This window comes from Enhydra lutris, unplaced genomic scaffold (assembly GCF_002288905.1).
Source record: "Enhydra lutris kenyoni isolate GAN:26980312 unplaced genomic scaffold, ASM228890v2 scaffoldscaffold15, whole genome shotgun sequence".
NCBI lineage: Eukaryota > Metazoa > Chordata > Mammalia > Carnivora > Mustelidae > Enhydra > Enhydra lutris.
Genome location: NW_019154099.1, coordinates 9616539 through 9630990, shown reverse-complemented (window position 1 = coordinate 9630990; position 14452 = coordinate 9616539). Strand labels below are relative to the sequence as shown.

General features: G+C 37.0%; 1 protein-coding gene across 1 annotated transcript in view; it reads right to left on the bottom strand.

The window, feature by feature from the left end:
• LOC111147002 (von Willebrand factor A domain containing 8) overlaps positions 1-14452 on the bottom strand; it is a 335372-nt gene that overhangs the window by 197298 nt on the left and 123622 nt on the right. Inside the window, exons 17-19 of the mRNA XM_022502835.1 lie at positions 10867-10982; positions 5606-5712; positions 1813-1919 (exon numbers count right to left, since the gene is read on the bottom strand). Coding sequence (XP_022358543.1) covers positions 1813-1919; positions 5606-5712; positions 10867-10982 — 330 coding nt within the window. The remainder of the gene's footprint in view (positions 1-1812; positions 1920-5605; positions 5713-10866; positions 10983-14452) is intronic.

Below are 14452 nucleotides of genomic sequence, written 5' to 3'. Positions count from 1 at the left end.
CTTCAAAAGGAAGTACAGACTAAAAGGAAATCATAACATACGCAACAAAAGCAAATGTAATCCAAAGCCACAGTTCGTTGAATTGGTACAGCTCAAATTTTTCCTTAGTGGTTAAGTCATAATGCTTTATGAAGCAAAGGTACATCTGGAGACAGGCTACAGCAAGTCCCTCAGGGCCGCTGTGTAAAGTTCACAGCAGCCCTGCGGTCCTCAGTGGCTATGTCACAGACACCATGGCAACAGACACTGTGTTCAAGGGCACAATGGCCCTCCCTGCTACTGAATTTCCTACATTCTCATATGCTGGGAGGTCTTTTCAACCTTTGGTACCATGGAGTTTTTCAAATTGTCACTTATAACAAAGTTTTCTGGCTCTTTTTTCTTTATCCCTTTCTCTTTCCACTACATGGGCAGAATGTGATACCATCAGTGCTTAGAAACAGTCTATTTTCCTTACACTTATGTTTTTGTCTTTCTTTGATAGGCAAGATTGTTTTCCTTTTTGTGTCTTAAAGGTAACTTCATTGCCTGCTTATTTGTCCACTACTTGCATAAGAGCATTAATGCTCTGAAAGAGAAGTAGAACCTACATTAATTAATGGGCTATAGAATAAATACAAAACCTATCCAGGTTATGTCTTTGCATATGTCAGAGGTAGTAATTACAGTTTTGACAGATTACAAAATACCAGATCAAGATTTTTACTGAGAGAGAAGGATTTTCCCAGATGCCTTCATTGTTAATATAATATAGGGAAAAGACTTATGGTACTCACTGAATAAAAAATATGACTGGGAAATGGCAGACAAAAAGCTTAAGTTTTTCTAACTCCTTAATATAATAAAAATAGCAAGTGGGGCACCTGGGTGGTGCAGTCAGTTAAGTGTCTGACTCTTGGTTTCAGCTCAGGTCATGATCTCAGGGTCATGAGATCGAGCCCCAAGTGGGGCTCCACACTCAGCGAGGAGTAGGCTTGGGATTCTCTCTTCCTCTCCCTCTGCCCCTCTGCTCATATCTTTTCTCTCTCTCTCTCAAAGTAAATAAATAAATCTTTAAAAAAATAGTAAGTAGAAATTCTTCTAACATAATGTAAGGTTATTATTTATGTTCAGATTAGGGACCAAATATTAAAGAAAAATTTAATTATGTTTCTTTTTATAAAATAAATATATAACCACTTAACAGAAAATTTGGAAAAGAAAAAACTCCTACATTATGGATAATTTTCTCTGAAAAAATTCTTATTAAGGTGAACATCTATAGTAAAGCTTTCTGGGTATATGCTATTTCTGTGTCTTAGCAGAAAGCCTATAATTACTGGTTAGTTTATAAGTGAGAAATTATCTACCTTCCTCCCTTAAAAAGGGGGAAAAAAAAAGGAAAAGTAAAGAACAGTAAGATATTAGGAATTTTCAGGAAAAGGAAAGGAAGATGAAGAAGAGAGTGCACAGGACACATCCTCTTTGAACCAGTGAAATAATTTAACAGGAAAGCAAAAGAGAGGATAAGGAATAGTTCATTTTGTTTTTAATTTAATGACATATTCATTTTATTTACCTGGAGTCTAATGCATGTGCACATATAAAATATATTACCCTAATCACAGTAGCAACTCCTCAATTTTCAGGTGTCTTGGGAAAGAATTTAAAAGTTTACAATGCCTTAATAAAAGATGTGTCAACACCTCATTTGGCATCATCTGAATTGGAACTTAGCAAATTAGAAAAATAATTAAACATTAGTTTCACTGCAGAGTTAATTACCACAATGTAAGAGGAGATTTATCCAGAAAGGCAAAGCAGTGATCTTACCTGAATGTTGTCATAGAACAGAACATCAGGCACTTTCATTTTCTCGTGGGCATTATAGATCGGTGCACTAACAGCCCCAATCCTCAGAGATCCAGATGCTATTTCACCTAAACATTTCATACAGGATAGAGAATTACTCGTAGTTCTGTACTCAGAGAAGCCAAGTCCAATGTGAACATAAAGCAACACAGCATCTTTAATTTAATATCTCATTAAGGAATTTCAATTTAACATCTAAAAGAAGTAAGGTTGAGGGACGCCTGGGTGGCTCAGTTGGTTAAGCAGCTGCCTTTGGCTCAGGTCATGATCCCAGCGTCCTGGGATCGAGTCCCGCACCAGACTCCTTGCTCAGCAGGGAGCCTGCTTCTCCCTCTGCCTCTGCTGCCACTCTGCCTGCCTGTGCTCTTTCTCTCTCTCTTTCTCTCCCTCTCTCTCTGACAAATAAATAATAAATAAATAAAATCTTTAAAAAAAATAAGTAAGGTTGAACGTGGAAATAAAACATCATAGCTCTACATAAAATGCTTAAAATGTTCCAAAAGATAACAAATTCTATATAAAATATTGCACGTTAGCAAACAGCATAGAGATAAAATTAAAGAACCACTCCCCACCCAAAACTCCATCAAGCCACTTTCCTAAACTTGTTTTGTCGGAGACTTTAACACATGAAACAAACCAAATATACATTCAGAAGCTCTGAAATACTCTGAATATCATTTTTGGGGATCCACCCATTGAAAAACTCCAAGCGAGAACTCCCTGGAATTCTAGTAAAAAATACTGATTAATCAACCCCCCGCACAGACCTCTGAAATTACTATTTCCAGGGATGGTCGAGGAGATCTGTATTTTCAAATAAGCATGCCAGGTGCTATACAGTTATTCCATCATGATTACTATTGTATTATCTCCTATTTGCTTTAAATAGTTGATCTAGAACAGAATATGAGCTCCTTACAGCCAGCAAACCCAATAATAATAAATTTGAAGTCAGGGAATACAACTCATATGCATTCTCTTCATGGTTAATAATCGTAACATTAATGGTGGTAGTTGTTACAGTAGTACTGACGATCACAACAGAAGCTATTATTTATTGAGGACCTTCTATGGGCCAGATCTCAAACCAGAAGCTTCGTTGTTTTTTCATATAATTTCATGTAATTCTCTTAACAATGAAACAAGACCTATGAGGAAGCTAAGGACATAAATTAAGTAATTTGCTTAAAACCACCAGCTAACATGGGCAGAACTAAAAATAGAACTTAGTATAGTCTAATGTTCTTTCTGCCAAGTGGGGTATATTTAATCCTTTGACTCCAAATAACACTCCATCCTGTGGAAATACCCAAGCAAGCAGAGAGATTATCACAATGCCTTAAACAACTGACCCATCCACCACCCCTGTACCTCTCCACCCTTTTAAGAAAACTGCCCTTTTGTATTAAAACATTTTGAAACACAAGTGGAGAAGAGCAACGCTTGTGTTCTGCAATGCCATGAACGATTTTGAGCTAAAAATAATTAAACTGTCACCCTGTTTAATCAGTGCTGAGTGCTACACATTTGCCAAAGCACAGGAGACCTCTCTCTCCAATAGATCCTTTGCCATTTCCCTTTTTATTTACAAGTTCTACAGGGAAGAAAACCTATAAGCTGTCACACGGAGAATCTACTGTTTATTTACTACTGGCAGGGGCTCTGAAACAGACCCAATATAAAACTGCACAGACAAAGACCAGGATTGTGGCAGGGACTTCACTATATACTTGTATGTTAAGATGACAAACGTAATTTCAGATTCAAGTAGCATCTGATATCATCTGTGGTTTATGGAACACATCTGTTCAGTAGATTTAGGGCTTCAGGACAATTTAATTCACTCATCTAATGTTTATTGTCAAAACTTAAAGCTTGAAAAGAGAAATGCCGTCAGAGGATGGTGATGCTTGAACTTCCCTGGGAGAAACTGGCTACCTGTCTGCTAAGAAATCTCATAGGATGGCATTATTTTAGTCCATCTGTCAAGGTCCTTAGTCTAGTAGATTCAAAACCTAATTTTGTCACGTCTATTGACCATAAATGTGACTCTCAGGAGAATATTAAAGACATATATTCTGATCTATACATAAATTCTGCTATAGAAACAAGAATTGAAAATACTACAGTGTAATAATGAAAGCTACAACTTTCATATGGACCCCATAATACACTGGTGGCCATATCAGCATATTATTTGGAGGCAGAACTACACAGAAAGCCAAATCCTCATCAGAAGGTTATTTGGTGAACCTTGTTCTTGAAGAAGGAGAGTGCATTAAACGAATCCTCCTCAAGAAGATGACATTAAAGATAAATGGAACCAGATGAGTCAACAGTCTCTTAGGTTCCTTATTCCTTACACAAGGCTTAGATGGGAACTGCTGACACTGGCCCGTTACCAAGACTGAACAGTCTATAGTCAGAATAATTCAGTCCATCGTTGGATATGTGTTAAGAGATTCAGTCAAGTAACTATACGAGTCAACAGATCCCAGAGTGACTCTGTCTCTTCGCGCTGGCTCTGCATTATCTGTACCCAGATCCATCAGTAGGTGGAGTTTTTAATTTTACTCTGAAAAAGTCATCTCATTTCTTTAACACAAATTCCTGTCTCAGTGTAGCCCCAACTATTAAAAACAGCTACTACAGGGGCGCCTGGGTGGCTCAGTGGGTTGAGCCGCTGCCTTCGACTCAGGTCATGATCTCAGGGTCCTGGGATCGAGTCCCGCATCGGGCTCTCTGCTCAGCGGGGAGCCTGCTTCCCTCTCTCTCTCTCTCTGCCTGCCTCTCCGTCTACTTGTGATCTCTCTCTGTCAAATAAATAAATTAAAAAACAAAAAACAAAAACCAAAAAACAGCTACTACAAAGACAGCCACAATAAGTCCTCATTAGAGAGGGGTCCCATGTTGGATTTTTGATAGAACAGGTATTAATCTCAAACAGTAGAGAACCTATTGTTGGGCTCTAATTGAAAAATAGGGAACTGCTATAGAAGAGCTAAACCTTCCCCAAATTCAAAATACTTATGGTTATCCATAAGAAAAGTACCACAAAAGACAACATGAGTGGAAATGGGAGAGTAAGAGGGCATGAAGTGGTACTCTAAATATTATTGTAGTTTACATGAACCCAGAACAGTTTCCTGAACATATCCCACAGGACTAGTGGCCCTCAAAATGTAAATGTTATGTAAAGGAAGGAGCAGTCTAGATCCTATGATGAAATATATTTGGGGGGAAAAAAGGGTAAAACCAAATCATGGTGGTTTCTTTACAGCAGGGATTCTCAGAGCCGTGAATATGTTTGTGTCAACTGCGACTCTTTGAAGGAGGATCTGTATCTGGTATGCACTGAAATAAAGAAAATATTCTTTTTTTAAAAGTTTTTATTTATTTGAGAGAGAGTGTGTGCACATGCATAAGCAGGGGGCAGGGGTAGTGGAAGAGGGGAAGCAGACTCCCCACTAAGTAGGGATGATCCCAGGACCCAGAGATCATGACCTGAGCCAATGGCAGATGGTTAACCAACTGAGCCACCCAGGTGCTCTGAAATAAAGGAAATATTCTAAGATTTAATTGGTAAATGGGTTTCAATTTAAAAATAAATAAAGATTGATTTCTTCAACCTAGTACATAAAACAAAGTAGATGGAAAACAAAACCATTTTTTATTTAAATTAAAATAATAAATAATACAAATGTTTGATGATTATTATTTCACTTAAAAAAGAAACAAGTCAAATACTTACATTTGTAATCCTCCAGTTCTGGTTCCTGATGATTATCAGTACTTATTTCTATCGTAGCATCTGCCAAGTTTTTTTCTAATGCTGACCTTGCAAGGCTTGGTAAGAACCTGGTGGGGCAGGAAGGACAGAATGATAAAGTCAAAGCTTTCTGTGGTTCCTAAAGAGCTTCTGGCATGTGCACACACAAACTCTCTCTTTCTCTTCTTCTTCCTCTCTCTCTACCTCAAGATAACCAATTAAGGAAGCTTAGTCTTGAGCTGTGAAATCCAAATAGTAAAAAATTTTGCAATAAATATAAACTTCAATATATAAACTGCAATAAATATAAACTTCAAGTACCTGTGAAGAAGAGTATCTTCTTAGCAGTATTCATGTATATACAACATCTTACAGGACAAGACTTAAAATGATTTTCTTTTCAAAATGGATTTAGTAGACCTCATAAATCTTGTTTAATTATTTAACTGGATTATCAAATTTTCTTAAATAGATAAAACAACATTTGAATTGGATCCAACTTGGCAATCACCAATTCAAATTAGTGGAAGTGGACTAATGAGCTTTACTTCTTAACACAAATTATTCAATTTAGGATTATACAGCCTGTCTATTCTATATGTATGTTGTCAAAGCAACAATCTGGTGAGTGACAGAGGCATTCTTTATCTACAAATAGATAGTATGAACATCATGGGCTTATAAGATCATGAAAATGGAGTTTCCCACCCACACAAATAAAACTGTATCTGGAACTTATGATCCCAAGGGAGCTTGCAGAAATAATTTTTAACCTATTACCTGTGCTGTACTACCATAAACTAACCACTACGTACCACGATATCCCAAGAAAACATACTAAGAACATCACACTTCTAACTTAGGTTTTCCATAGCTCAAAATCCTTTGTAGTGGTTCCCACAGCCCTGAGTATAAGTCTAATAAAAGAAATGCCGGTGTGAGTGAGAAGGCAAAAGAATGAGTGTGTGAGGAACTGATGGATTTCCTGTCTGTGTGACAGAATCGACATAACTGACCCTATCTCCCAGCTGCCTCCTCGTTCTGGTTCCAGACTATGATGGGAGGATTTCTATCACTCTGGGTCAGTAGCTCATCAGTACAGCATCGAGTAAGACTTACTAATGTTCATCTCTGGCCCCTTGTCAGATTGTTGCCTTGTTTAAAACCAAGGCCTTACTTTATCTCTCAGACCCAATAAATAGGCTTTAATCTTGTTTCCTGAGCCCTTGTCTTGGCACTTCGCCCACCTGACCTGCCTCTCCCCACTAGACCATAAACTTGAGTCTGGTCTGGTGACATTAGGCTCTGCAGCTGTATCTGTTACTTCCTGTCAAACTACCTTGAGTGACAATTACACATTCAAGCTTGGACTGTGTGCTAGTCCCAGAAACCCCTTACATCCATATAGTCTGCTCTCAACATACCCTCACTTGTCCCCACACTGGAACATTTCTAGATTGCCCTCCAAAGCCTATAGAGAACAGCAAAAAGGGCACGTATGCCTCCCTTCCAATGTCAGTGACATACATTGCTTGGAAATATGATACTCTTTCCTACTGACATTGAACATGTTTCAGAGTTATTTTCAATCTCACACTCAGACAGCACTACCAAATAATCAGAGGCAGTATGGAAGTTGAAGTATGTTTACCTCTAGAATTTACATTTTAAAAGATACTGACTCACCCCACAAATGACAAGGAAGTATGTCAGGTAATATGAGGTCAACCTTTATTTTTCTAGCTTTTCATTTTTTCTAGTTAATGGCTTCTTTTTCCATTGCTCAGTGATATTTTCTACTTGCTTTTTCCTCCCCTTGTGGCCTTTTGTAAAATAAGTGAGTAAATGAGTGAAATATCATTCATCTATCCTACTTTCCTAGAACAAAAGCAAATACATATCCTACTGTAAAGTTTTCAAGGGTATTTATCATCATGAGCATCACAGTGCCTTTTAAAAATCATTATCATCATTATATTCATTTACTACAGCAAAAAAATACAATCAGAAGGGCTCCAGTCTCTATTATCTTGGTTGTAACAAAAAAAACTATAGAATGATTCAACTACATTATGGGAAACACAAGAACAGAAGTAGTTCCCTGAGGCTAACTCAGGCTAACTATGTCATTGTCAGAGAAGTGAGAAGTATGAAATTATAGCTGATTAATGTTTTAAATCTCATTTCCCTGCATCTTTTCAAATATTTTTAGTCATCTGAATTAACTTCATTGCATGCCTACTCATCCTCTGCCCATTTAGGGTTGATTCTTTCATCTCAATAATTTGAATACTTTATAGTCCTTGAATACTAATCCTTTTGTGATTCTAAATCTTATCAAACATCTCTTAGTCTGTGGTTTACAATTTGTAGAGTGGCTTACAGCATTTCTGTCATATATCTGGATTTTACTTTTTTGTATGGCATAAAATGGATATTTTTAATTTTTAATAACTTATTGACAAGTCCATCCATTCCCACACTGATTTATATAATGTTACTTTTTAAAAAAAATTTTTATTTATAATGTTACTTTTGATATATGCTAACTTCCTACAGATGTGTGGGCCTGTTTCTGGTCTCTGTAGTCTATTCTAATAGTCTATTTGTCATTCTTTGCACCAATATCGTACTGTAACAATGAATATAGCTTTATGATGGATCCTGATATCAGAAAGAAAAAGTACAACACCTTAATCTTCTTCAAAATTTCCTTTGCTATTATTTCCAGGCCAATTTTGAGATCAGCCTGTCAAATTCTGTATAACCTTAGTAGTATTTGATTAGGTCATAGCTATATAAAATTTGGAGTAAAATAGCTTTACAATACTGAAGCTTCCCATCCATGAACATGGTATAGCTTCCCTTTTACTTAAGTCCTTTACAGCTTTCAATGAAGATTTATGCTTTTCTTCATAAAAATATTACATGTAACTTGATTTGCTCTAGGTGCTCAAAGCTTTCTACTATTATTACGAATGTGGTGATTTTAAAAAAATCAGATCTCCTCAATTGACTGTTAGTGGAATATAGGAATGTCACTGATTTGGATTTATAAGTAATCTCACTAAACTCTATTTTTTTAATGACTTATATATGGTTTCTCTTGAATTTTTAATCTAGCCAATCAGATAACTTTGGGCAAATGCACTGGCTGAAAGTACAAAAAGGTGACATTGTTGTTCTGTTCCTAACTCTAAAGGAAATATGAGTATTTTATCATTAAGATGTTTGCTCTAAATTTTTGGTATATACTCCTTATCAGATTGTAGAATTATCCCTCTTTTCATGGTTTATTAGGAATATTCCTGGTTTACTAAGAATTTGGTTTGTTTTTAGGTTTGGTTGTTAGATTTTATCAAATCCTTTTTATTCATTTTTTAAAATAATATTTTTTCTAATTTCTAGTTCACTAATAGAGTGAACTAAAAAAATATTAAACTTTCTTCACATTCTTGAAATAATTTAAAATTGCTCATGATTTAAAATATTTCATGGTTTATGATTTTCCTTTCATACATTATTCTTGTCTGGTTCAGGTATCGAAATTATGCTAGACTCAAAGTGAATTGCTATTTTCACTCTTTATTCTTTGGAAGAGTTTGTAGAATGCTTTGGGTATGATTATTTCATTCTGATATCTAAAATATTATTTCCCCTTAGGCTCCAAAACTGTTTATACTGGTTAGTATTGAATATTTATTCCTATTAACACACATCAATACCCATTCTGACTAAGGGTATTTAGTTACCCTTAGTCAGACTAAGATTCTGACTAAGAAAATACTGGGTAGGTAATGAATCTATCTCTCTGTCTATATTTTTTTTTTTTTCAGATCATGACCCTGAAAAATAAGCAACTGAAGTGCTATTTTTCTAATTTTCATTTGGAAGCCTAATATTGTTCTACTTAAAAGAAAGGAAGAACCAATTCCATTATTTCTCATAATTATTAATTAAAAAAAATTACTCTAAAGACACTAGAAAGGAGCCTTATTTTACCTGAATACACCACAGAGAGAACAAATTTAAGTTGCAATACAGGAAGCATACTTTCACTATAAGAAAAATTGTCAGCTAAACTGGAAATTGATAGAGGGCAATTTCAGATTCTCCTAAGCTGAGAATAGGTTCTTTTAATTCCTGTTTTTTTAAATCAAGGAATAAATGGACAATAGTCATAACCACCACAAAAATAATTGGCAGATCATATGAAAAGAGTCTAAAAGAAATCTGAGCTTCTTGGGCATTGTTATTAATCCTTATTATTCTTTGTTTTTAAAAAGATTTTTTAATTTACTCATTTGAGAGAGAGAGTGAGAGAGATCACAAGCATGAGCACTAGCAGTGGTGGTGGGGGTGCCAAGGGAGAGGGAGAAGCAGACTCCCCACTGAGCAGGAAGGAGCCTGATGCAGGGCTCCATCCCAGGACCCTAATGCAGGGCTCCATCCCAGGACCATGGGATCATGACCTGAGCTGAAGACAGAGGCTTAACTGACTGAGCCACCCAGATACCTCTGCCGCCTTTATTACCCTTTTAAAATAGTTTCATGCAAGTGTGATTTTATAAGAAAATTCTATCAGCCAATATTTTATAATAATTTCCCAACAAGTATAAGAAATATTAGTATAGACTGAAAAGATATTAGCTTTGTTAAATTTAGGCAACAGGAGAGTAGGGAGTAGGGTCAAGCATGGAAAGTTCCAATGCCAAATTGGGAGGTGCTCAGTGTAATGCTGAAGAGCGCTAGTTCAGAAGACATATAAACCAGAGCTCAAATCCCAAACCCAGTTTTACTTACTTACTACTCTCTAACTTAAGCAAGTGACTTAAATAGTTTTCTCATCTACAAAATCCCTCTTAAATGATATTTTTAAGGGGCACCTGGGTGGCTCATTTGTTAAGCATCTACCTTTGGCTCAGGTCATGGTCCCAGGGTCCTGGGATGGAGTCCTACATTGGGCTCATTATTCAGTAATGAGCCTGCTTCTCCCTCTCCTGCCTACTACTCTCCTGGTTTGTGCTCTCTCTCTCTGTCAAATAAGTAATATCTTTTAAAAAAAATTGTTGTTATGCCTAAATAGGATAAAATATTTTCTAACAACCAAATATGAGGTTGAAATAGCTAAATATTCAGGCAATACTTTCTCCAGATGTGTGGGTACTATTAATTAAACTTACATTACTCTTTTAGCAAAGACCCGGAAACTTGAATACACTGAGAAAGGAGAACACAGTTACCTGGAAAGGCAGGCTTTAGTAACTGCACTGTGAAGATTTTCATTAGGGTATTGTGACAGCCGACGAGAAATCCGCAACAGCTGTCTGGTAGAAAGTGATGCTGCCAGTGACTGTGCCTATCAAAAGGCAAAGACAGCCTGTTAAGAGTCTTGTTTCAACTTGGCTGAGAGTCCCTTTAGATGGGTGTGAGAGCAGAATTCATTATTCCTGAAGGACAAGGCCAAACTTCAAATACATACATACTGTTAATGAATTACAAATAAAAATAAATGAAAACCAATTTACACTTAAGGCAGCCTTACAGATAGTTTCTTTTTTAAATGTATAAACATGTTTATCAGTGAAATTCAATAAAAGTGTTTTCATTATACTAAGTGCTGTTCATACATGTTTTTTGGGTTGGGGGGTGGAGAAGAGGATGAATGAAGGAAAGATGTTACACAATACAGGCCATACCCGACTTATAAATAGCTTTTATGAACCATTAACTAATTATTCTTTTTTCCCCTGCCTACACAAAACTGAACTGTTCAGATAGTCTGAAAATGGTCAGAGCTTTAGGTAAATCTATGGCTTCTAAAATGGAGACAAGGAGGGGCGCCTGGGTGGCTCAGTGGGTTAAAGCCTCTGCTTTTGGCTCAGGTCATGATCCCAGGGTCCTGGGATCAAGCCCCACATCAGGCTCTCTGCTCAGCGGGAAGCCTGCTTCTTCCTCTCTCTCTGCCTGCCTCTCTGCCTACTTGTGATGTCTGTCTGTCAAATAAATAAATAAAATCTTAAAAAAAAATAAAATGGAGACAAGGAATTGTGGACAGTTTAGTTTGCTAACCACAGAGGTGTGAGGTTTGTCCTGTGGGTGGCAGCCTGCAGTCTGAAATCCTTCCCTTATACTGCTAGAAGAATTTCACCTTGTTTTCTTATTCTTCAAAAAAATAAGAAATCCCATTAATAGAGCTGCTAGTACAGAACTCAGGATATGTGAGTACCAGTAAATATTTATCAATGTGATTTTGAAGTTATCTTGGTGGGCAGCGTAGTGTAATAACAAAGTTTATCAGCTTTGGAATTAGACAAATCAGTCTCCCATGCATTAGCTTGATGGATTATTCAACATCTTCAAGCCTCAGTTTTCTGATCTTTAAATTGGTGACAAAAATGCCTTTACCTTTAAGGTTGTTATGTGGGTTAGTATCCACAATCTATAGAACTTACCAAACTCAATCCCTAAAAAATAAATAATCCAGTTAAAAAAATGGGCAGAAGACATCAATAGACAGTTTTCCAAAGAAGACATACAGATGGCTAACAGACACATGAAAAAAAGCTCAGTATCAGTCATCACCAAGGAAATACAAACCAAAATCATGGTGAGAAAGCACCCTACACCTGTCAGAACAACTAAAATTAACAACACAGAAAACAGCAATTATTAGCGGGTAGGCAGAGAAAGGGGAACCCTCTTATACTATTGGTGGGAATGCAAACTGGTGCAGCCACTGTGGAAAACAGTATGGAGGTTCCTCAAAAAGTTAAAAGTAGATCTACTCTCCAATCCATCAATTGCACTGCTAGGTATTTAACCAAAGGATACAAAAATCCCAATTTGAAGGGATACGTGCACCCCAAAGTTTATAGCATCATTATCAACAATAGCCATATTGTGGAAAGAGCCCAAACATCCACTGACTAATGAATGAATAAAGAAGATATGGGCTGTGTGTATGTGTGTGTGTGTGTGTATGGAGTATTACTGAGCCATAGAAAAGAATGAAAGTTTGCCATTTGCAGTGACATGGATGGAGCTAGAGAATATTATGCAAAGTCAGTGAGTCAGAGAAAGACAACATATGATTTCACTCACATGTGGAATGTAAGAAACAAAACAGATGAACATAGGAGGAAAAGAAGAGGCAAACCAGAAAACAGACTCTTAACTATAGAGAACAAACTGAGAGTTGCTGGAGGGGAGGTGGATGGAGGATGGATAAATAGGGGATGGGGATTAAGGAGGGCACTTGTGATGAGCACTGGGCATTGTATGTAAGTGATGAATCACTAAATTCTATACCTGAAACACATTACACTGTATGTTAACAAATAGGAATTAAAATAAAAAACTTGAAACTAAAAAAAGAAAAAGAGAGAGAAAAGAAAATTGTTCTAAAGCACTTAGCAGAGGTCAGACGCAGGGGTGCTCAACAAATGTCAGCAATTATTGTTAAAAGTCAGCCTCTTCAAAATGAAAAAAAAAAAAATCTAACATAGGAAGGGGATGTGACCTGTATTTTAGTATGAATTTAATGCATCAAATTATTATTGGATTAATTCCCAATTTAGATCAGCAGCATTGGGAGACAGCAGTTTTCATTAAAAACCAGAAGAGAGAAGAACTTTCAAAGCAACGAGCCCTTTAGGAGGGCCGAAGAGGCCAGGGTGAAATGTCATGGGAGTGATGGGGGTAGTACAGTGGCCCTGAGCCCCTAAGGGAATGCAGAAGAGGACTCCGTGAAGTTAGCAGAGGGTTTGCGATGGATGGTGGGAGGGTGCCAAGATGCTGGAGAGACACTGCATACTGGCTTGTTTCAGCATTTCAATTAAGGTGATCTTAGTAGGTCCCAAGGAAGAACAGAGGGCAGGGATCTCTCCTCCTGTGTATATTTCGCAGCTCCATGAGGTGCTGGTGTGCTGTGGTTAGTATTCTATCTCAGCTACAACACAGAATAAATGGTCCTCTGGGGACTAGGTTGGGAGCATGATCACCATTTATGATGTATTCCTTTTTCTATTAAAAAACACATTCTATGTCTCAAAGAACCCATTTATAAGCAAACATTTGGTTCATCCTTGTTTTCAAGAAATTTGCATTCTAGACATGGAGACAATATTTAAATATAAGAAAGCATAAATTGCAATTCAAAATAGCATACAATTTAATGCCAAAATAAGTGAAGCACTTGACAACTGCTAGAGGGGCTTAAAATGAAAATGTTCAAGTGGGCACAAGAAATGCTATGAACAAAGGCATGAGAGCAAAAGGAACAGGAGTAGATGCAGAAATGTGAGGAAACCAGCCCGGCTTTACTAGAGGGTCTTGTTGGCAAACTCGCTCCTAAGAAGCAAAGACCTGGGACTGACCCTTGGAGGAGTTTGGCCTTACTCCTAAAGGCAACAGGACTTTGTCATGTGCAAAGTGGTAATATGAATTTAGAACGATTAATCTGGTGGTAGCAAGCAAAGTAGCTGAAGGACAGAGAGAACTGAGACAGGAAACAGAAAGCTACCGCAATGATCTGTCTATAAAATGATAAGATGCAGTAAGGTTACTGGCAAAAAGGAGTGGAGAGAAGGAATCAACAAACGTTTCAGAGACTTGGCACCTGATGGATATGAGAAAGAAGGATAAGGTTATTTGAGCCAGTATGATTTAAAGTATCAGAAGCGAAATATGACTCAGCAATTCCCATTCTGAATATGTGGGCCCACAAAAAATTCCTACTTTAATCGTGGAAAATGTTTGATAAATCACTCCAACCTGAGGATTGTCATGACAAGAGTCCCAACAAGCCACATAGTAACTTCCTCGTGT